A 20,368-nucleotide genomic window follows, 5' to 3' on the forward strand; every position below is an offset into this window, starting at 1 on the left:
TAGAGACTTGGATTCAGTATCAGAGTTGGGAGGAATGCCTCGGCCGTCTGAAATAGAGAAAAACGGGCGGCAGTGGCGTGGGCGAAGTTGTTCGGCGCCGTTTATGAGCCGCTTGGGTTATTTTCTTATCCCGATGACGTGGTGGGTGAGCATAAGAAGAGTGAGAGAAAGGTATGTACGAGGCATGAGAGACAGAGATGGACGTTGTTGATGGATGCAGGTAATGGGGAAGCTCGGGAAAGCTATGATGGGGATGGGGTAACTAGTGGAAGGAGAACTGACTTGAAGACTGGGAGAGGAGCGACAGTAAGGCGACGCTGAGGCCAAGAAGAGCCTCTACCACACCTTGGTGGGGGTGTGTTGTATTTTATTGCAGTTATTGTGTCGTTGGTTCGGATGGCTGTGGTAGTTGCTCTCGTATCCTGTGGCCGTTCTTTCTCTTTCCACCCAGCCGCCATGAAATGAGAAAGACTCGGGACTGGCTCCTGCCTGACTGGCTGGGCTACTGCTGTTTTTTTTTCTTCTTTTTTCCCTTCTTTTTACCTCTTTCCCTTTCTCCCTCTCTCATTCATACTCCAACAGCACCGCATTTCTCGTGCCTTGGCAAGCTGATCTTTTTTTTGTCCTTTTGTGCTCGTTCGCTCTTGCCGTGCAGCCCTCAAGTAGAGACAAGCCAAACTTTACACTGAACTTTCCAGACTTCACCGTCCAACCATTTTATCACTTTATCGGCCCACACCCCTGCCCTGCACCCCTGATCCGTCCCCGTGCGTCGCTCCTTCCTTCCGGTTGTCTTCTTTATCGAGAGTGTTTGGCCTTGGGGTGTAATTTGCCCTGGTCTGGGACATGTGGGAATCTGGCTGGCTCGTCTTTGGGATATAATTGTTCTACGCCTCCGCGCTTCCGAGCAAGAGAACCTTTTTCTTTCTTTTCGAAGCTGTATCTCATTGCCTTTGTGTTGTGTGTGTTCCAGAGCCTCTTCGTTCTTCTACTTCTTGACACTCTTTCAACCTCATTTTCTTGTTCTTTTTTTCTGTTTTTGATTTCCCCCTCGTGCATATACAACTCGTTTCAATCAACTGCGCCTTTGCCTTTCGTTTGATCACCAACACTCATTCGGATTCTTCTCTTGGCTATCTGCTTCCCTTTCTGTCTTGTATACAAAAAGGGGCCCGTCACCATTTACTCGACCAGAAACCACTTGATATTGCTCTCATCAAAGAAATACACAAGTCCCATTTGATCTTTCACCATGCAAACGTCTCTCAAAACCGCTCTGGCCGCTGGCCTTCTACTGGCCGGTGAGGCTGTGGCTCTCGACCGCATCACCGTCAAGGTAAGCAAGACACCATTTACGCCCGGCGTTGCGCGCATGCTAACCACCTTTACGTGTCTAGGGAAGCAAGTTCTTCTTCCAGAATGGCACCCAGTTCTTCATGAAGGGTATTGCCTACCAGCAAGAGGTTGGTGCCGCTGGCGCCTCCTCCAACTCCACCAACTACATCGACCCTCTGGCCAACGAGGAGGCCTGCAAACGTGACGTTCCTCTTATGGCCAAGGCTGGTACCAACTCCATCCGTACCTACGCGATTGACCCCACTGCCAACCACGATGCCTGCATGAAGCTGCTGAGCGACGCTGGCATCTACGTCATCTCAGATCTTTCGGAGCCTAAGCTGTCCATCAACCGTGAAGACCCTCTCTGGGACACTGCTCTGGCCAGCCGATACTATGCCGTCATCGACGAGCTTGCCAAGTACGACAACGTCATTGGCTTCTTCGCCGGTAACGAAGTCACCAACGACGAGACCAACACCCCTGCCTCTGCCTTTGTCAAGGCTGCCGTCCGTGACACCAAGGCTCACATCAAGGAAAAGGGCTACAAGGACCTGTATGTCGGTTACGCCGCCAACGACGACCCCAAGGTCCGCATTGACATTGCCCACTACTTCAACTGCGGTGACGTTGAGGACGCCATTGACTTCTGGGGTTACAACATCTACTCGTGGTGTGGCAAGTCTTCGCTGCAGGAGTCTGGCTACGACAAGCAGATTGAGTTCTTCCAGAACTACTCCGTTCCTATCTTCTTCGCCGAGTACGGTTGCAACGAAGTCGGAGGTGCTGATGGCCGTATCTGGGAGGAGACCACTGCTCTGTACGAGAAGGAGATGACTGATGTCTTCTCTGGTGGTATCGTCTACATGTACTTCCAGGAGGCCAACGACTACGGTCTGGTCGAGCTTGATGGCGACGAGGTTACTGTCATGGAGAACTTTGACAAGCTCGGTGAGGCCGTCAACGCTGCCAAGCCCGAGGGTGTTTCATTCGACTCGTACAACCCCTCCAACTCTCCCCAGACGTGCCCCGGTCTGTCCAGCCACTGGCGCGTCGCCGAGCAGCTGCCTCCTACCCCCGACAACAGCACCTGCGAATGCATGGAGGCCAGCGTGTCCTGCGGCCCTGCTTCTGGCCTGAGCGAGGAGGACTACGGCGATGTCTTCAGCTTCATCTGCAGCGAATCCCCCGAGTCTTGCGTTGGTATCAACGCCAACGCCACCACTGGTATCTACGGTGCCTACTCCATGTGCTCGGCCAAGCAGAAGCTTGCCTTTGTCCTGGATGCCTACTACTCTGCCCAGAACCAGGCCTCTGACGCCTGCGACTTCGAGGGTAAGGCCGAGGTCGCGAACCCCTCCGCCACTTCCTCTGACTGCAGAACCAAGCTGTCTGCTGCCCAGACCGTCAATGAGGCTGCTGCCAAGTCTTCGCCCGCTAGCCTCTCCAGCTCCGGCTCCAGCTCCAGCTCCAGCTCTAGCAGCTCCTCTGGCAACTCGACCACCAGTGCTGCTTCTGACCTGTTTGCTGGCGCTTTTGTCGCTGTTGCCGCCGGTCTGGGATCCATGGCCGTGTTGCTGTAATTGTCGGTTCAGGGAATCTGGGAAGGAGTGACATATCTGTAGATTTACCCGGTGTAGCTCTTTTTTTTTTCTTGTCTCTTTTTTCTTTGAGTAATATTGTTTCTTTTCATCCTTTTGTTCCCCTTTTGCTTGAGATTACTGGAGAGGATTGTTATCAGAACGTGTCTTCCTGCTTCGTGACTTTCCGTCCTGTCTATGATACCAGGGCATGTTAATTGACTTTTTTTTTAAATGATATTTTTACTCCACCGCCCAATGTGAACTGTATTGCTACGCTTTAGCTCTGCGTTATTTAGTCCTCGTCATAACCATCTGTCTCATCTCCATCTATGTTTTTGCTCATGTATGGGCCGTCTAGCCAGTAGCCCAGCTTGGCATAATAGCTGCGGACACCAACGCCTGAGATGACACTAATCTTTTTGCTACCGTGCTCCTTACGGGCAATCCGTTCAGCTTCCTCCATCAATAACGTACCAAAGCCTTGATGCTGGAACTTCTTGGGGTCTCGTGCATGTACTGGCACTGCCGTGCCATAAACATGTAATTCACGTACTAGACTCGTTGGCTGGCTCGTCAGCTCTGGTCTGAACGTGTACTTGGTCGTGCACTTGCGCAGACGTAAGAGTGCCACTAGGATATCCTGGCGGGGGTCTTCGTAGGCCAAGAACGTCTCCCAGCCGCCATTGGCATAGTAGTCACGACGTACGAGTTCGATCTGATTCGGTCGGATTTTATGCTTGACTTCGTTGATGCCAACCTCACGCGTGCGCACGTCACGGCACGTTGTGCCAAAGTCTTTCATGCGTGCTAGTGCTAGCTCGCGCAGGTTACCATTCTCCACACCAGAAGTCACCAGTGGCATTGGTATATCGCGTTGTACACGGTAGATACGCGTCCATGGTGGCACTAATGCCATTATGCGTGCTACTAGGTCAATAAGGCCGTTGGGGGTGTAGTTCTGGTAACGCCCAGTCCGCCAAAGCTCGTAAAGACCAGTTCCACGAATGACCAACGTCGGGTAAATCTTTAGGCCGTCTGTTCGGAAGGCGGGGTTTTCAAAATACTCTTGGAACTGATAAAGGTCCCGCTCCATACCGACGTTGGGAAGATCTGGCATCATGTGACTGACAACCTTGTAGCCGGCGTCCTTTGCCAGGCAGAAAGTCTCGGCAACGGAGGCTACCGTATGTCCTCGATTCGTGTCTCGTGCAACATCTTCATATAGTGATTGTACACCGATTTCTAATCTGGTGCATCCGTATCGCAACATGTCTGAAAGATGCGGCTGTAGGCAGTAATCTGGCCTGGTCTCGATGGTAATACCGACACATTTGATGTTACTCATTTCACCAGCTTCGACAGCCTCGTCGACCTTATTTGTTTGGTAGCCGCTCAGAGCATTGTGCAACTGGGCGATGAACTCTTCCCTGTATGCTGGAGATAATGACATGAATGTACCGCCCATGATGATGTATTCGACCTTATCGACTGAGTGCCCTAGAGACTTGAGCTGGTCGACACGGCCGCGAGCCTGCTCAAACGGGTCGTAGCGGGCGCGAATGGCGCGCATGGACGTCGGCTCATAGCCAGTATATGACTGTGTGCTGTACTCGAAGTCGGAGTCTGGACCTCCAGGGCAGTAGACGCAGATGTTGCCCGTGTAGGCAATGTGGGGACATCTATGCGGCTTGCACATGACAGCAACGACAGCAATACCGGATGAAGTGCCTATCATAGAAGAACATATCATGTTAATAAATGGGCTTTTGATATAATGACATGGCTGGCATGCAACTTGGGATAGTACAAAATCATAGGACTCACGAATGGGTTTGGCTATCAATTTGGGGAGAATGTATTTTTTGTAGTGTTCCGGAATGGCTGCAATGATTGCGGTTAGGGGAGGAATATTATGCAATTTGTGCTTTTTGGCAAGCTTCGTGCGCAGGCTGTTGAGGTTCACATCTCGTCTGGGCTCGCCGGGTTTTCTGGATGCTGTCTCATGGTCTTCGATGAGTGCTGAGGCGATATCGCCGCAGCAGCGCAAGAACCGTTCATTTTCCGGCAGCAAATCAGGCTTTTGCTTCCGCGAAGAGGCAGTGGTTGTTGTTGTGGTTGACATTTGGAGTGGTTGAGCGTCTGAGATGTCCGGTGAGCCTTGCGACCAATGTCAAACATGCAGTTCGTTGTGAGGTTTGATGGCGGGGTTTAGCAAAAAGCCTTATCGATAAAAATGCCGATTGCCGTGTCACGTGCAGCAAAGACCCGTGCGACCGATCCTTTAATCCACCGACCTTTTCTCGGGCCTTGGTTGCAAGGCCAGGCTCAGTCTCTCAGAACTTAGAACTAGCCGGCGATTAAGTCGGAAAAATCCGCGGAAATGCGCGATGTTGTGAGATGCGACCAAATTGTGCTCTTGAGAGCTAGGGCGCGTAGTATTTTTGGCTTTGGGGTTTGGGGGTCGTACGATGGATGGTGGAGGGGATGGCCGGCATCAGTAACCGTAGCTACATGGAATTATAGCATGCATGTAGGTGAATCTAGGATGCCGGCTTTGCGGAAGGACGGACTACAGGCGCCGCATATTTATCGCGAAAGAAAACATGATCCGGTTTCGTGAATTGAGCAGCAAAATGGTCGCAGGGCGCTTTGTTCAGAGAGGTGCTTGTTTGCTATCGTCTGTCCACCTGGAGTCGTACGGTAACGGCCTGAGAGCCTCAGAGCCTCAAGGGCCAGTAAAGCGGTGCAGTGACAGGCAGTTATGTTGCTGTGCCGGTGGCTGTCTTGGAGCTGTGCTCTGGAGCTGTAGGGGTAATTTATAGGGCCGCAGTTGCTCTGTAGGGCCAAATGGTGCCCTGGAGCCCCTGTATTCAAGTGCCTGTAGTTAGTGTCCAGAGTGCTTAGTAGTGCCACATCGCACTGCGTTCCTTTCCAAGGTTGTTTCTCCGCTTCTTCCCATTTCTTCATCACCCGTTCCTGCCTTTTCCTTGACCCTCTTCTCGCTCTCTATTTTTTCCTCTTCCGAACGTTCGACCTTTCTCGAAAAAAAAAACTCCACGCAAAAACATCTCAGCTGTTTTGCTTCCCCTTCATTTGCATTTGTGCACCCAATTGACTTTTACCTGTTTTTCTTCCCTTTGCGGTTTCGTTTTTTTTTTTCCATCTCCCGCCACAATGTCCTCTATCAGACAGCTCCGGCCCATTGGCTCGGCCCTGCGCCAGGCTACCCGCTACTACAGCTCGGCTTCCACCCCCTACGCCGAGACCATCAAGAACCTTCGCATCAACTCGGACACCAAGGTCCTCTTCCAGGGCTTCACTGGCAAGCAGGGAACGTGAGTCTGCCCCCTCGGAATACCCTCCATCTCGGCCCGCGACTTGGCTGTCAGATCACGATCGTGACTCTGGTAGCTGCGAATGGGAGTGCGGAACTTCATCTTGTCTTGATTTCGAGCATCACGGCACGCCCCAGTCTTTCTGCTCCTTGTCGCCTCGTTCAGCCGCTATCGGAATTCCTCCCCATTGGCCTGATTGGCAGCGTCAAGCTTGGCCACAACGCTTTTCTAAGATCTGGTTGCTAACTCTACTTGTTTATCTACAGTTTCCACGCCCAGCAGGCCATTGACTACGGTATGAATTGGCAATCCTACTTTCTCCAAGCTGAGCTGCACTATCATATACAGCCAGTGCTTGCTGATTTTTCCACTGCAACATGCCGCACTTTACACTGAACCAATTCGACTGATATTGTTACTTTTCCTCATTACAGGCACCAAGGTTGTTGGTGGTACCAACCCCAAGAAGGCCGGCTCTACTCACCTGGGCCTCCCTGTCTTTGCTTCTGTCGCTGAAGGTGTCAAGGAGACTGGCGCCACTGCCTCGGCCATTTTCGTTCCGTAAGTCCTACCGGCATCCGTTTACCCGGCGCATACAACCCAAAGGCCGGCCTACCGGGCTGGGTGTAGCCGAGGATTCGCTTCCCACAACTCCCTTGTTCGATGCCCATGTACTTACTAACAACACCCAGTCCCCCCGTTGCTGCTGCTGGTATTGAGGAGGCTCTGAACGCCGAGATTCCCCTCGTTGTCTGCATCACTGAGGGTATTCCCCAGCATGGTTTGTTTTATCTGCCTTTCCACTCTCTCCGGATTGGAATTGACCTGTAATGTTATTCTAGACATGGTCCGCATCACCGACATGCTCAAGACCCAGAACAAGACCCGCCTGGTTGGTCCCAACTGCCCCGGTATCATTGCCCCCGGCCAGTGCAAGATCGGTATCATGCCTGGATTCATTCACAAGCGCGGCCGCATCGGTATTGTCTCGCGCTCCGGTACCCTGACCTATGAGGCCGTCAACCAGACCACCCAGGCTGGTCTGGGCCAGTCTCTCGTCGTTGGTATCGGTGGTGACCCGTTCTCCGGCACCAACTTCATCGACTGCCTTAAGGTCTTCCTTGAGGACAAGGAGACCGATGGTATCATCATGATTGGTGAGATTGGTGGCTCTGCTGAGGAGGAGGCTGCCGAGTTCCTCTTGGCCAACAACACCGTCAACGGTGGAAAGCCCGTTGTTTCCTTCATTGCCGGTATCTCTGCTCCCCCCGGCCGTCGCATGGGTCACGCCGGTGCCATCGTCTCCGGTGGCAAGGGTGGTGCCGACACCAAGATCGCCGCTCTGGAGGCTGCTGGCGTCATTGTCGAGCCCTCTCCGGCCAGCCTAGGCAAGGCTCTGTACGACGAGTTTGTCCGCCGTGACCTTTTGTAAAACTCCTTTCCACGATTAAACTCTATCCCCTTTTCTCCTACTCACCCGGTTCCCTCATATCTGATACGGCAATCTTCTTGATATCATTATTACCTGCTCCCAACCCGCCTCTTTCTCTTCCTTGTCCTGTTCCCCTTGAAATATCGCTTGATCTCTTCTTCTATAACATGTAAAGTAGGGGCAGTCACATATGTCTGTATGGTGTTCAAACCCTAGTACTGCAGTCGACGCCCTAGTCAATGGCAAGGTTTTTCTCATCGCGGTGCTCTCAACCACACAGGTCGGTTGAGGTATATGCCATGTACACTATTTAAACATATTGCAACAAAAGTTTCCATTAGGGATTCCTATTAAGCACAAGAGTGACATGTTGAGCTTTGCTGGATGCCCAATAGTATTTGTTTCGTGTAACAAGTAGTTAGAATTTCCGAAAAGTAAACAATGGTGACTCTTTGGGCTTGTCTAAGCATTGTGTGGCCATAATATTGCGCGAAGGAGCCAACCAAAATATTGTCAGCGTAAGCCAAACTCACACCCTCATGTAACTACTTGTGCAACAATAAACTTCTCAACTTCCAATATCGAGTGTCGAGACAAAGAACAAAATGCTAAGTGCTAGAAATTGAGAGGAACTCTCTTTACACAGACTACCGGTTTCCCCAACTTGTACTCTTGCTTGTCGTTGTGCAATAGTTCTGTTCCAAGACCATCGCGCCTCGTCAGTGTTGATTAAGGATTCTAGTCTTCGCCAAGAAGCTCAGCAATGATATCCCCAACATAAGCTTCTTCGAGTTGGTAGAATGAGCCTCCGTTTTTCTCAATGCCAATAAGGCGGAAAGCGTCAACGACATCCTCTGCGGCAAAGCCCATGGCCGTAAAGCGCTCAATGAGGTCTTTGTGCCAGCCACCGTAGCTATTCGCGAGAGCCAAGGAAACGAAAGAGGTTAGTAAATTGTGCGCTTGGTCGAGCACTCCGCCCAGACTGCAAAATATTTTTAGCCAGTTACTTACTCGATATCAGTCTCGGATTCTGATAAATCAGAATACTCCCAAAGTGCCTCCTGACGTGGGGCACCGGCGTATTTCACGGCCCATTCATTGGCAACACAGGCAAAGCGTGCAGGCTCTTGCATCATCATCTTGGAAACCTCGGCATCCTGCGGGTCTTTTGGGTTCGGGTTCTCGAGGAGCAGACGCAATGACATGAGTGCCGATTTGATGTTTTGCACGGGAGACCATGATGTACCAAGAATATCGAGGCAGATGGCACCCTGTAGAACACGCCGATGTTCATGTGTTAGCATGGGGTATTCCTACAACAGGCGGGGTAGCCCATGGGACGATGGAGTCTGGTGTGGGCGCCCCGTCTTTGGTTTCTTACCGTGACACTGCTGACGTTGGGATGCCACATTTTGGTGGTGAACTTGATGGCTGGTGGTTTAAACGGGTACGTATCGGGAATCTGGATGTCGACCCAATATGTGCCACCGGCGTATGGGGTATCAGGCGGGCCGGGCAAGCTGCCACGGAGATGCATCAGGTTCGCATTACTAATAGCTTCGGCAAAAACTCCAGAGTTGTCACGGTCTGCGGTAATGTCGCGAAGTTCCTTGGCCACTCGACGTTCGCGATTGCTTGCCATTTGTACTGGGAATATTGCAGTACTGGTGAGGTCTGTAGGGTTCGATCAATATGGACGTTGAGAGAGATGGATGTATCAGGGTTTTTAGGGCTATGCTAGATACGAGGGTTCCAAAGTTGGAAGCAAATTAGAAAGAATAGAAAAAGAGAGCAAGGTTAAAAAATGCGCTGAGAATGGAGTGCTACAGGATAACGAGACTTGACAGAGAAAGCTGTCAGGAACAATGCTCTTGGGCTACGCATCTTCCATTGCATCATAGATCAGAGCAGCAGCCAGGGCGACCGAAGCCCCACCATAGTGTGGCACAAGCTTGTAGGTATGTGGCGCTAGTTGTTTGGTGGCGCCACATTGGGCCAAGGGTCAAGGCTAGCCTTGTCTTGCTGTCGCGTCGACTTGGAGCCTGCAGAGCTCAAGGCAGGGAAGGCTAAAGCTGACGATCTATAGTTACTCGTTGGCTATTCAACTCGCAAGCGGCAACCTCTGGCAAACAACTCAATCGACATCGCGAGATATTTTTTCTCTGTGCCAACCACAGCTTGTACTTCGTTTTCTCTCATTGCCTGGTCTTTGTCTTGTTTTCCTGCTCAGTTATAATCAATCACATCTTCAGTCTAGTACCCATTGAGTAGCTAGCAACCATGGTAAGCTACCGAAGCTGATGACGTTGACCATGGCTACAACTACGCACGCCATAATCAACATCCACGCAAACATGCAGATTCCAGGATCACGATCTTTTGCTAACTAGCTGTGCAGGGCCAGAATCAGTCTGGTATGGGCGGTGGTAGCGATGGAGGCGATAACAGCAAGGACAAGAAGGTATGCTATCATCTTGCAACCCACGACCCTCTTCTGTCAATGCAATGGCCAGACGATTTTTGCTGACCTTCATCTCCCCAACAGAAGGAAAAGCCCAAGTACGAACCCCCGCCGAGACCCACCACCCGCGTAGGCCGCAAGAAGAGAAAGACGGGCGGCACCAGCGCAGCCGCCAAGCTCCCAGCCATCTACCCTACAAGTCGATGCAAGCTGCGTTTACTACGCATGCAGCGCACCCACGATCATCTGCTGCTTGAAGAGGAATTTGTGGCCAACCAGGAGCGGATCCGCAAAGCTAATCAAGTTGGCGATGGCAACACACTCGAAGATTCCGATCGACTTGCCGACGAACGTGGCCGTGTTGACGATATGCGTGGCTCCCCAATGAGCGTCGGCACTCTCGAGGAAATGATTGACGACGACCATGCCATTGTGAGCAGCACCACTGGCCCCGAATACTATGTTAGCATCATGAGCTTCGTCGACAAAGACCTGCTCGAGCCTGGCGCCAGCGTTCTTCTGCACCACAAGAGTGTCAGTATTGTTGGTGTGTTGACCGATGATACCGATCCCTTGGTCAGCGTTATGAAGCTAGAAAAGGCACCCACAGAGTCGTATGCGGACATTGGAGGTTTAGAGCAGCAGATTCAGGAAGTCCGCGAGTCAGTAGAGCTGCCACTACTGCATCCCGAGCTATACGAAGAAATGGGTATCAAGCCTCCCAAGGGTGTCATTCTCTACGGTGCTCCTGGTACCGGCAAGACACTCTTGGCTAAGGCTGTGGCCAACCAAACTTCTGCCACCTTCCTTCGTATTGTCGGTAGTGAGCTTATTCAGAAGTATCTGGGTGATGGTCCTCGCTTAGTCCGTCAGCTTTTCCAGGTATGTTTTCCCCTCTATCGACTTGCTTATTTGGTTTTGTAACATGGCATTTATTTTTTCCCATCATTTTTTATCATGCCCTTGATCCCACAAAGATACATCTTACCTAACTCTTAAATCCCAGGCTGCCGCAGAAAATGCTCCATCGATTGTCTTCATAGACGAAATCGATGCCATTGGTACCAAGCGTTATGATTCGACGTCGGGCGGTGAGCGTGAAATCCAGCGCACCATGCTAGAGCTTCTTAACCAACTGGATGGTTTCGACGATCGTGGCGACGTCAAGGTCATTATGGCCACCAACAAGATTGAGTCTCTGGATCCAGCTCTCATTCGTCCTGGCCGTATTGATCGTAAGATCCTGTTCGAGAATCCCGACCAGAACACCAAACGTAAGATCTTCACGCTACACACCAGTAAGATGAATCTCAATGAAGACACCGACCTTGATGAGTTCATTTCCCAGAAGGACGATCTGTCAGGTGCTGACATCAAAGCCATCTGCTCTGAGGCTGGTTTGATGGCTCTGCGCGAACGCAGAATGAGAGTGCAGATGTCGGATTTCCGGGCGGCGAGAGAGAGAGTCTTGCGCACTAAGCAGGAAGGCGAGCCGGAGGGCTTGTACCTGTAAACGTGCGGTTGGCAAGACATGGATTACGAGTTGGATATGGCCAACCCTCTGGGTTTGTTGCCTGTTTTTTTAGCGGGAAAGTTAGGTTGATAGTAGAGTGAATACCAAGTGTATTACAAACTACAACTCAATATCATAGTTAACTATTGTTTTTGGCATAACTGTTCTCGGGATCCTTTGTGTAAAAGGGCGGGATGCTGGTATACTCCTATTGCTTGACAGCTAAAAGAACCACTTTTAGCGAAGCAGCCGTGCTGGGAGCAAACTCTGCGGTCTTCTGGTGCGATTCGCCCCAGGCATAATGGTCCATTGGCTTTAAAGCAATGCGGCGTTTTTACACCAGAAAGTTAGGGCTTGGGTGATACCTAGCCCAGGCCGGATTGTGGACGAACAAGGCTATACACATGGGACTACAAGATAAATGTGGCTTGTCTTCGATGACACAATGGTAGTGTGGCTGAGAATGGATGTCATTTATAGGCCTTTCGCATCCATTTCAGCCATCTTAACTAACTACCGATAGTATGTATGTTGTTTATCTTCGCCCCGTTTGGTGATACCACGAGTAGGTCGTCATCTGTGTATCTAAAACTCTGTAAATCAATCATGTAGAGCATGCAACTATAGGATAGGAGATATTGGGAACCCTCGGTACAGCCTGCCTCCTACTTGTCTATAAACTGACTGCTTTGCTGCCTTTCATGAACAGGATGATGCCTTATCCTGTCAAGAACGATTGAACCTACTTCACCAACTTTGTCGGCCAACCTTGCTGTTCTCAGCCGGCAGGCCTATTGTTTGCGCTTCACAGCGTAGAAAGCACTCTTGATGTCGTCCATGGCAAAAGTGGTTGTCTCCTTAAACTTCGGCCGCACCTTGATCTTGTACGCTAGTGCTTGTGTCGAGTCCTTAACAGCTCGCCGCGGCACTGCGTTCACGTAGACATGGGGAATGACCTTTACCTCAACTGCTTGGACTGCCAAACGGCATACCATCAGTTTTCCCGGACTCTTTATCAACGGCGAGGGGAGGGAGGTCAGGCCTCTAGCTTCTCCAGAGCGATTTGGCACATCCTAGCTTTCGAGACAACTTCTGGGCAGGCTGGGATATCTTGAAGGATTCTGGGCGCCAACTAACATCTAGACAGTCTCGGGACAGTATCGTCAAGTTTAGACCTGGAACTTCCAATGAATTCTTCCAGACACTAACAGGGATACCGTCTTTACCGGGCGCGGTCTCACCTGATCTAAAGAGAGTAGTGCGAGCTTTGTCTTCGTTGACTTCTCACAGTTCTTGTGTTACCTTGACTTGCGCACCTCTCTGTGGAAATTCTTACATTTATCTTTGTATAGCTCGAACAGTTGGCTTCTCCGGTAAGCTAGCCGTGCAATTTTCGTTCAACGCAATTCCCAGGCCTTAGAATTACAGTCCCTTTTTCACCACCACTTCCTGATACCCTTGTCGGTGGTTTTGGGATGAATCCATCTAGAGCCTGGGAGACCACTCCTATAACTCCTCCAACTTTTCCCTAAAGCTTGACCTGGCTTGGCTATATCGAACCAGATTTTTTATTTTTATTTTATTCTTTTACGTCTACCTACTGTTATTTCGCAGCAATACGACGGCAAAGGCTTGACTTGACTTGACTATATTTAACGTCTACCAAAATTACTAAGATCAAACGACGCCGGATTGGTTACCGGACGGCAATTTAAAGCCCTCCGCTCGACACGCCGCATAGTTTCTGTGTGTTCGGGATGGCGCACCATCCCCAAGCCCCGAAGAACCAGTGGTCCACACTCCGCTATGAGCAAAAGAAAACAAGTAAAAAAAAAAGGGAATAGCAAAGAAAATGAAAGAACACAAAACACGCGGAAACACAGCAAAAAACAAAACCACTCTCATCACCCCCCCCCCCGCTCCCCCTCGCTCGTTCATCCTCTGAAATTGTTGCGCCCGTTGATGGGGTCGCCTCTCTCGGTGCGTGCGCTCTGTAATGGCGCCATTTCACCTCCAATCTCTTTGCAAGATACTTGCATGAGCTGTTTTTGCGGAGTAGCTTTTTGACAAAGTTCTTCCGCAGTCGTCGCTTGTTGCTCACACAGGACCAAGGGTGGAAGGGTTCCTTTGGCTGCTGGCAAAGCGGGCAGTTCTTCTCGGCCTCTGTGTGGTCGAACCGGTCATGATACTCCGCGAAGTCGCCATGGCCCGCTCGGGCAGTCAGGATGCGAGCGATGGTGGATCTGTGTTGGCCCTTAAGCCAGTCAACCTTGTAGGCGTTTGTCGACTCGAAGCGAGCCCCAATGTGGCTTCTAGGCTCGCAACTCTCGGTCCACGCCTTGAACTCGGCGTTCAGCTGCAACTTCTTCCATCTGCGTGCTGACGCAAGGGACATGCCGCCAGGCCTGACAAGCAGGACCTCGCTCTCACATCCTCTCTTTGCCAGCCCGTCGACGAGCTCGTTTCCGGGGACGTTGGTGTGACCCGGGACTCATCTAACAGCGCCAACAGCTGCATCCAGTGACAAGTGCTCGGTGCCTCCCTTCCAGTCGTGAAGCAAACGGCGGATCTCATCAACCTCTCCTTGGGATGTGCCATTCTTTTTGGATCTGCAGGCGATGCGTTGCGCTACACCCAGGTTATCGAGGCACAGGTACAGGCTACCCGCCTCCGGGGGAGCATTTTCGTCAGCTGCTCGGACCGCGTTGACGGCAGCGACAGCCTCGGCATCCGCAACTTCTCGCAGGGTACCACAGGACCCAAACCCTTCGCAAAACTTGGTGCTTCCGCAGAAGATCGCCCAGCCTGCTCCTGTTCTGCCGTTCTCGTCGCGCGAGCCATCTGAGTAGGCCCATACAGTGTTTAGGCCCAACTCGGCGACTTCTCTTTGGTGCTGCTCAGCAGCCTCCTCTTTGTCCAGCTGCGGGGGCAGGGGCTCCGGTGGGCCCTTCTCTTCTGGAAGAAGTCTCTCGGACTCGTGTATAGGGTTCGGAAGCATCTTCTTGTAATCGTCTATGTGACCACCTAGCTCTGTGATGTACAAAGGGTGGTAGTTGTCTACCGTAGACGCGCGGATGGCAGCAGCCCTCTCATAGTCTCTGAACAGCATCCCCATGGTCGGCACCGCGGAAAAGATGTGCAGTAGCTTGATGGGCGTCGTGCAATAGACCGGCAGGGCAACTCTAAGGGCAGCTCTCAGTGCCAGTTCCAATCTCTGAGTCCCTCTGGTTTTATGCATGAAGGGAGACCACGTGGATGACGCATATGTCAGTTGCGGGAGCACACAGCTCTTCACCACATGTAGCAGGCTCTTCACCGGGGTGCCATGGTACACTCCAGCAAGTGCGCGGAGAGCGTTGGTAGCTCTCTTGGCCTTGGCCGTGACCTGTTTGGCGTGCTCCGCGAAGTTGAAAGCAGAGTCCCACCACACGCCAAGCCACCTCAAGGACTTTGACGGCTTCAGGATGTTGCCATTCGGAAGCTCGACGGTGTTCTTGGCTGAGCAGCCACCAGGCCGGCAGTGTAGCAGTCCTGTCTTGTCCCAGTCTAGCTCGAGTTCGTTTTCTCTGCACCACCTATCGACCTTGGACAGAAGTTCGGTGATGGAGAGATTGTTCGTCTTTGAATTTCTTGACGATACCACGAGCAGGCCGTCATCTGCATATCCAAGTCCCATGCACGTGCTGTGCAAGTCCGCCATATATAGCATGTAGAGGATGGGGGACACCGGGGAGCCTTGAGGCAGACTGCCTCCTACTTTTCTAGTGACCGCTTCTCCTCCTTCGACGGACAGGGAGACATCTCGCCCAGTCAGGAAAGATTCGACCCAACTGATCAGCTTTGTTGGCCAACCTTACTACCTCAGACGGCGGACCATTTGTCTTCGCTTCACGGCGTCAGACGCACCCTTGATGTCGTATGTGGCGAAAGTGGTTGTCTCTTTATACCTTGACCTCCCTTTTATCTTGTCCGCCAAAGCTAGTGTCAGGTCCGTAGCTGCGCGCCGTGGCACTGCGCTAGCGTAGGTGCGGGGGATGATCTTCAGTTCAACTGCTTAGACCGCCAGGCGACGTGCCACCAGTCTTTCCAGTCCCTTTCCCAACGTCGAGAGAAGTGAGATGAGTCTGTAGCTTCTTGGGAGCGATTTGTCTCGCCCTGGTTTCGGGATGACTACGGGACAGGCTGTCTTGAAGGATTTCGGATGCCAACCAACCTCCAGACAGTCTCGGAACAGTGCCGTCAAGTGTGGACCCAGAACTTTCCATGCGGTCTTCCAGGCGCTGTTAGGGATGCCGTCTGTACCTGGCGTTGTGTTGCCCGGTCGGAAGAGTGCGGTGCGGACTTCCTCTTCGGTCACTTCACCAAGTTCTCGTGCTGCCCTATCTCGTCGGTTGCTCAAGTTTTCGGTTGCTTCTTCTTCTAATTGTTCGGCTTGTGTATGAGTGTCTAGGAGGAGCAGCGCCTTTTCAGTTGTCGTGGACGCCGTTCTGCTCCCTGCAGCCAGATGAGGCATGTTGTACGTGGCCGCAGCCCGCGTCCATCTCAGTGCCTTGAAGACGTCACCCGGTTCCTGGATGGCCTCGATGTTCCGCTTCCACATTTCCTTCTTGGCCTTGCGCACTTCTGCGTGGAAAATTTTACGCTTGGCTTTGTACAGCTCGAACACATCGTTTCCCCGGTGTGCCAGCCACGCAACTTTCGCTCGGCGTAACTCTCGGACTGCAAAGTCACAGTCACTGTTCCACCATCGTTTTCCAGTCCCCTTGCCAACAGTCTTGGGGGTGGACCTGTCCAGAGCCCGGGTCATAGCTTCTCCGATCCTCCTGGCTCCTAGGTCGATCTCCTCTGGAGTTGTCATTTGATGTATTGAGAAGCCAGCAGCTTCTTCTGCGCACAGCTTCAGAAACCTTTCTTTGTCCATCTGGTCCATCTTGTACCTCGCCGTGCGGCCAGATCTTTGAGCGGGGGCTCCAGTGACCGTCGTGATCAACACATGGTCGCTCCCACAGTCGAGATCACTGCGTACTTCCGTGATGCAGAGGTGTCCTGTGTTGAGCTCCACCGTGGCGAATGACAAGTCTATCACCGAGAGGGATGCAGGGTTGGCATGACAGGTTGCGATGTCCGGGACGTTCAAGAGGATGGCCCCCGACTCCTCAACCCAATCTACCAGTTTGTCACTGTCGGAGGACTCGTTGGATTCACTATCCCACATGGGTGAGTGTGTGTTCCAGTCTCCGCACAGTATTGCTTTCTGCCCCCGCACGATTTCCTGTGTTTTAGCGGCGGCTATCCAGCGTTGATCGTCTCCCGGGTTTGGGTTGTATATGTTGGTAATCATGGTCCCTTGACTCAGGCGCACAATCACCATGTCACGATGTCCCATGTTGCCGGCTGTCGTGACTTGCTCTGAGACTAGGTCCTTTCGGACGTATGTCATCATTCTTGGACGCTCTACCCACTTCGCGCATAGTGCATAGGTGCGGTAGTGTCCAACGTAAACCGTCTTCGCTTCTGCTAAATCTCTCCAAGTGTATGGTTCTTGGACGCAAACTATGTCCGCCTTTACTGCTATTGCCGTCTGAATGGCGGCAATGTGGTTGTTGTAACCACGATGAGCATTGAACTGAAATATTTTCAGCCCGTTGATTCCTTGTGTGTTTGTACTATACATTAGTTATCACTGGGCTTGGGTCGATTGGCGGTCCGCTTGCTAGTGCGGATTGGCTTGGGGGCACTGCTGGGCTCTCTTGAAGCGCGCGTTCTGGGCGTGTCCTGCTCCGAACCCTGTGTCTCCACGTCTGGAGCCTCCGGGGCTGGGAGGTGGGGCTGGGCGGCCGAAGGCTCCTGGGAAGTCAGGTCCTCTACCGCCACGCTAGTCTCCTGTCTCGCGGCTGGTGGGTCTGTTAAGGTTTCTGGGTCTGTAATTCCCTGAGATCTGGGGATTTCCCCGCACTTTTCATTGCAGACTCCCACGTACTTCTGCTGCTGCGCTGTGCGGGTTTCTCGCTTCTCCTGCGCGCTAAGGTTTCTGTTTCGGAGAGGGCATTCCGGGTCGTCTGCCGGGTGTGGGCCTCGGCAAATTATGCACTTAGACACGCATTCGTGTGGCACGGTGTAGCAAGTGGGGTGTTCATCGCTTGCGTGTTCGCTAGAGCCGCAGTGTCTGCACAGCTGGGCTCTCGCGCAGAGCTTCTAATTGTGCCAAGCAAAGCACTTGGTGCACTGCTTGTGCGCCTTGGGCCTCTCGAGCAAAAGGCGGGTGAGAATAAGTCTGGATCCCATCCTAATTTGTCTAGGGACCTTTGTACCCTCGGCTGGGATTTTGACCACGAAGGTCGCTTCGTTGCCCTTGTAGCTCGGGCTGACGTGTTCGGGGGTGGCTTTGGTGGCCGCCTCGAAGCACTCCGCAATCATGTCGGGTGTGACTTCAGCGCTACCAGCACTGCCCAGGCTGATGTATCTGTTTACAGGCCCAACTATGTAGGCGTCACACACGGACGCCTTGTCGATAGTAGTGCCGGGACCGAACCATTCCTTGATGGCTTCTGACTGCTCCAGGAGTGCAGCGCGGCCCTCCGCGTTGCGCGGCTTTAGGGCAAAGCCAGTCCTAATGTGATAGGCGCCAAGTAGCGCCCCTTTGATGCTGTCACTCAGTGCGCGCAGCTGGTTCGTCACAATGAAGCTGTCTGCTTCATGTTTGTCGGATCCGCTGACCAAGCGGACGAAGATTCGGTCATCCTGGCGCGCTTCCGGCTTGGTGACGCGTTTCTCAGGGCTGGGGGTTTCGGAGCTTTTGGCGGCAGCTCTCTTTCTCTTCTTCTGTCTCTTTCTAGAGACGGCCTCCCACTCACCCGACTGCTTGGGCTCGTTGGAGGGTTGGCCACCTTGCTGGGCAGCCTTTGTAGTAGCGGGTTGGGCTACTGCGTTGCCGGCAACTCCTGCATACGTTGCCTTCGGTTCGGGCGCCTCTTGGCGCGTCGGGGGGGCCAGCTGGTCGGCCGGCTTCGTCTTCTGAGCCTGGGTAGATCCGGCCTTCGTCTTGTTGGTGTCATTTGTCGTCTCAGTCCGGGTGGCGGTGGCGTCAGCGGGGGGCGACCCGTTGAGAAGGGTGATCATGAGTGTGACGGTCATGGTCTCGATGGTGTTCAGTGTTGTGTCAATCGCGGACGCGTTCAGTTCGTCCTTGTACTCCGCGTGTAGTCTAGTCTAAAAGGCCACCGGCTCTCGGCACGGGGGTTTGTCCCCGGCGGATTACGCGTGGTTTTGTCCTCTTGCGGGCATGGCCGTTGCTGCATTTTTTTGAGTTTTCCCTCCTCTGTAGTTGGTGGACGGGAAGAGGACCCCCCAAAACCTCCTCATGGAATCCTCCTCGACATCTCCTTCCGATCCTACTACCTCATCTCCTCCCAATCTAACCTTCCTCTCCCATATTTCTTCCACTCTCACCTCTCCTTCAAAATCCCACCTTCATGTCTCGGTGCTGGCAGTGGGTAGTGGCTGGGTAGTCTCGGGGCGCTCGGGCTGTTGCCTTTCTTCAAGGAACTTGAGATTGCGGCGTAACACGCTGGCAACGTGACTTGTTGCTTTTGTTGTTTTCAGAAGCTTGTCAGCAAATCTCTGGCTCCACGGCCTCGGCAGTGCCCTGCACGTCTACCAGTGTCCTCGTTCCTTTGGCTGGTTGCAAGCTCGGCACCCGCGTGGACAGTTGTGTTCCCATCGGTCATGGTACTCGTCAAAGTCACCATCTCCGGTTCTGGCCGCCAGAATGTGGCCCAGCTCAATCCTGGTGAGGCCATCGTAGCGGGAGACACGGAAGGGGGGTTCGGCGGGGACACCAGTTCCCAGTGGGCGGTATCCTTTTTGCTTCTGCCACCATTCCCCGTATTCGAGACTTAGACGGTCTCGCCTCCATCTCCGTGCTCCGGCCAGACTGACGCGGGGTTCTGTTGTCGTCTGTTGGCACCCCAGTTTTGCTTGCGCGTCTGCCAGTTCGTTGCCTTCCAAGCCCATATGGCCTGGGACCCACAGCACATGGACTCTCCTCCCAGGACTCTCGCTCGCCCAGCGGCGAAGGGTTGTCTTTGTCTCATCAATAACGTCCTGAGATGTGCTGTTTCTGGTGGATGGGTTGCGGAGGCGGTTCACTATTCCTTGGTTGTCCAGGCAAAGCCAGATTTCCTCGGTACCTTCGCGCGCCGTGGCCCGCCTCGCTGCTTCGAGAGCGCCAATCGCCTCAGCGTCGGCCACTTCCATCCATTTTCCCAGAGCTACGTGCCCTTCCTCTAGCGTGGCCCCATCTTCCGTAATCACCCAACCCGCGCCCGCGTTTCCATTCTCGTGCTTCGATCCGTCGGAGTAGGCAATGATCGTTCCCGGGGTGGCCATCTCAACTTCCGCTCTGTGTGCCTCTGCCTCTTTTTCCTTGTCTAGCCACGTTCGAGACGGCATGTCTGGCCCAGCTGCGTTTGGCCTGAGCCTGGTGTGCTTCTCCATTTCGGCAGGTAGCAGTTTTCGCAGCCTCACCACCACTGGATTGTACTGCGGCCCTCGAAGTAGATGCTTGTCGTCGAGTCTGTGCCATCGTACCGCCTCTCGTCTCTTTTCATCTTCTAGGAGGAGCCCGAAAGGCGGAAAGCTTGCCGCATGGTGTATGCATTCTCTTGGCGTGGTGCGATACATAGGGAGAGCCGCCCGTAAGCATTTTCT

The 20,368-nt window shown here is 52.8% G+C and overlaps 9 protein-coding genes across 9 annotated transcripts; 3 read left to right on the top strand and 6 right to left on the bottom strand.

Annotated features, from left to right (window-relative positions):
- Positions 1–1,252: 1,252 nt before the first annotated feature.
- On the top strand, positions 1,253–2,918 carry BROUX77_007263 (uncharacterized protein; the record flags this gene model as incomplete). Its single annotated transcript, XM_073752339.1, has 2 exons — positions 1,253–1,336; positions 1,398–2,918. The coding sequence occupies 2 exons, from the start codon at positions 1,253–1,255 to the stop codon at positions 2,916–2,918; spliced, it is 1,605 nt and encodes a 534-aa protein (XP_073602674.1).
- A 292-nt stretch (positions 2,919–3,210) lies between these two features.
- Positions 3,211–5,040, bottom strand: BROUX77_007264 (uncharacterized protein; the record flags this gene model as incomplete). The annotated part of the gene is made up of 2 exons (XM_073752340.1): positions 3,211–4,646; positions 4,743–5,040. The coding sequence occupies 2 exons, from the start codon at positions 5,038–5,040 to the stop codon at positions 3,211–3,213; spliced, it is 1,734 nt and encodes a 577-aa protein (XP_073602675.1).
- Positions 5,041–6,092: 1,052 nt separating this feature from the next.
- On the top strand, positions 6,093–7,685 carry BROUX77_007265 (uncharacterized protein; the record flags this gene model as incomplete). Its single annotated transcript, XM_073752341.1, has 5 exons — positions 6,093–6,253; positions 6,520–6,548; positions 6,688–6,814; positions 6,946–7,034; positions 7,096–7,685. The coding sequence occupies 5 exons, from the start codon at positions 6,093–6,095 to the stop codon at positions 7,683–7,685; spliced, it is 996 nt and encodes a 331-aa protein (XP_073602676.1).
- A 738-nt stretch (positions 7,686–8,423) lies between these two features.
- BROUX77_007266 (uncharacterized protein) lies at positions 8,424–9,327 on the bottom strand (the record flags this gene model as incomplete). The annotated part of the gene is made up of 3 exons (XM_073752343.1): positions 8,424–8,598; positions 8,697–8,956; positions 9,067–9,327. The coding sequence occupies 3 exons, from the start codon at positions 9,325–9,327 to the stop codon at positions 8,424–8,426; spliced, it is 696 nt and encodes a 231-aa protein (XP_073602677.1).
- Positions 9,328–9,965: 638 nt separating this feature from the next.
- BROUX77_007267 (uncharacterized protein) lies at positions 9,966–11,659 on the top strand (the record flags this gene model as incomplete). The annotated part of the gene is made up of 4 exons (XM_073752344.1): positions 9,966–9,968; positions 10,084–10,146; positions 10,231–11,028; positions 11,153–11,659. The coding sequence occupies 4 exons, from the start codon at positions 9,966–9,968 to the stop codon at positions 11,657–11,659; spliced, it is 1,371 nt and encodes a 456-aa protein (XP_073602678.1).
- A 2,491-nt stretch (positions 11,660–14,150) lies between these two features.
- BROUX77_007268 (uncharacterized protein) lies at positions 14,151–15,359 on the bottom strand (the record flags this gene model as incomplete). The annotated part of the gene is made up of 1 exon (XM_073752345.1): positions 14,151–15,359. The coding sequence occupies one exon, from the start codon at positions 15,357–15,359 to the stop codon at positions 14,151–14,153; it is 1,209 nt and encodes a 402-aa protein (XP_073602679.1).
- A 354-nt stretch (positions 15,360–15,713) lies between these two features.
- BROUX77_007269 (uncharacterized protein) lies at positions 15,714–17,102 on the bottom strand (the record flags this gene model as incomplete). Its single annotated transcript, XM_073752346.1, has 1 exon — positions 15,714–17,102. The coding sequence occupies one exon, from the start codon at positions 17,100–17,102 to the stop codon at positions 15,714–15,716; it is 1,389 nt and encodes a 462-aa protein (XP_073602680.1).
- A 752-nt stretch (positions 17,103–17,854) lies between these two features.
- Positions 17,855–18,793, bottom strand: BROUX77_007270 (uncharacterized protein; the record flags this gene model as incomplete). Its single annotated transcript, XM_073752347.1, has 1 exon — positions 17,855–18,793. One exon carries the CDS (start codon positions 18,791–18,793, stop codon positions 17,855–17,857), a length of 939 nt encoding a protein of 312 aa, XP_073602681.1.
- Positions 18,794–19,312: 519 nt separating this feature from the next.
- BROUX77_007271 (uncharacterized protein) lies at positions 19,313–20,047 on the bottom strand (the record flags this gene model as incomplete). Its single annotated transcript, XM_073752348.1, has 1 exon — positions 19,313–20,047. The coding sequence occupies one exon, from the start codon at positions 20,045–20,047 to the stop codon at positions 19,313–19,315; it is 735 nt and encodes a 244-aa protein (XP_073602682.1).
- Between the last annotated feature and the right edge of the window lie 321 nt (positions 20,048–20,368).

This window comes from Berkeleyomyces rouxiae (assembly GCF_048999995.1).
Source record: "Berkeleyomyces rouxiae strain 22BRR77 chromosome Unknown BrBRR77_ptg000011l, whole genome shotgun sequence".
NCBI lineage: Eukaryota > Fungi > Ascomycota > Sordariomycetes > Microascales > Ceratocystidaceae > Berkeleyomyces > Berkeleyomyces rouxiae.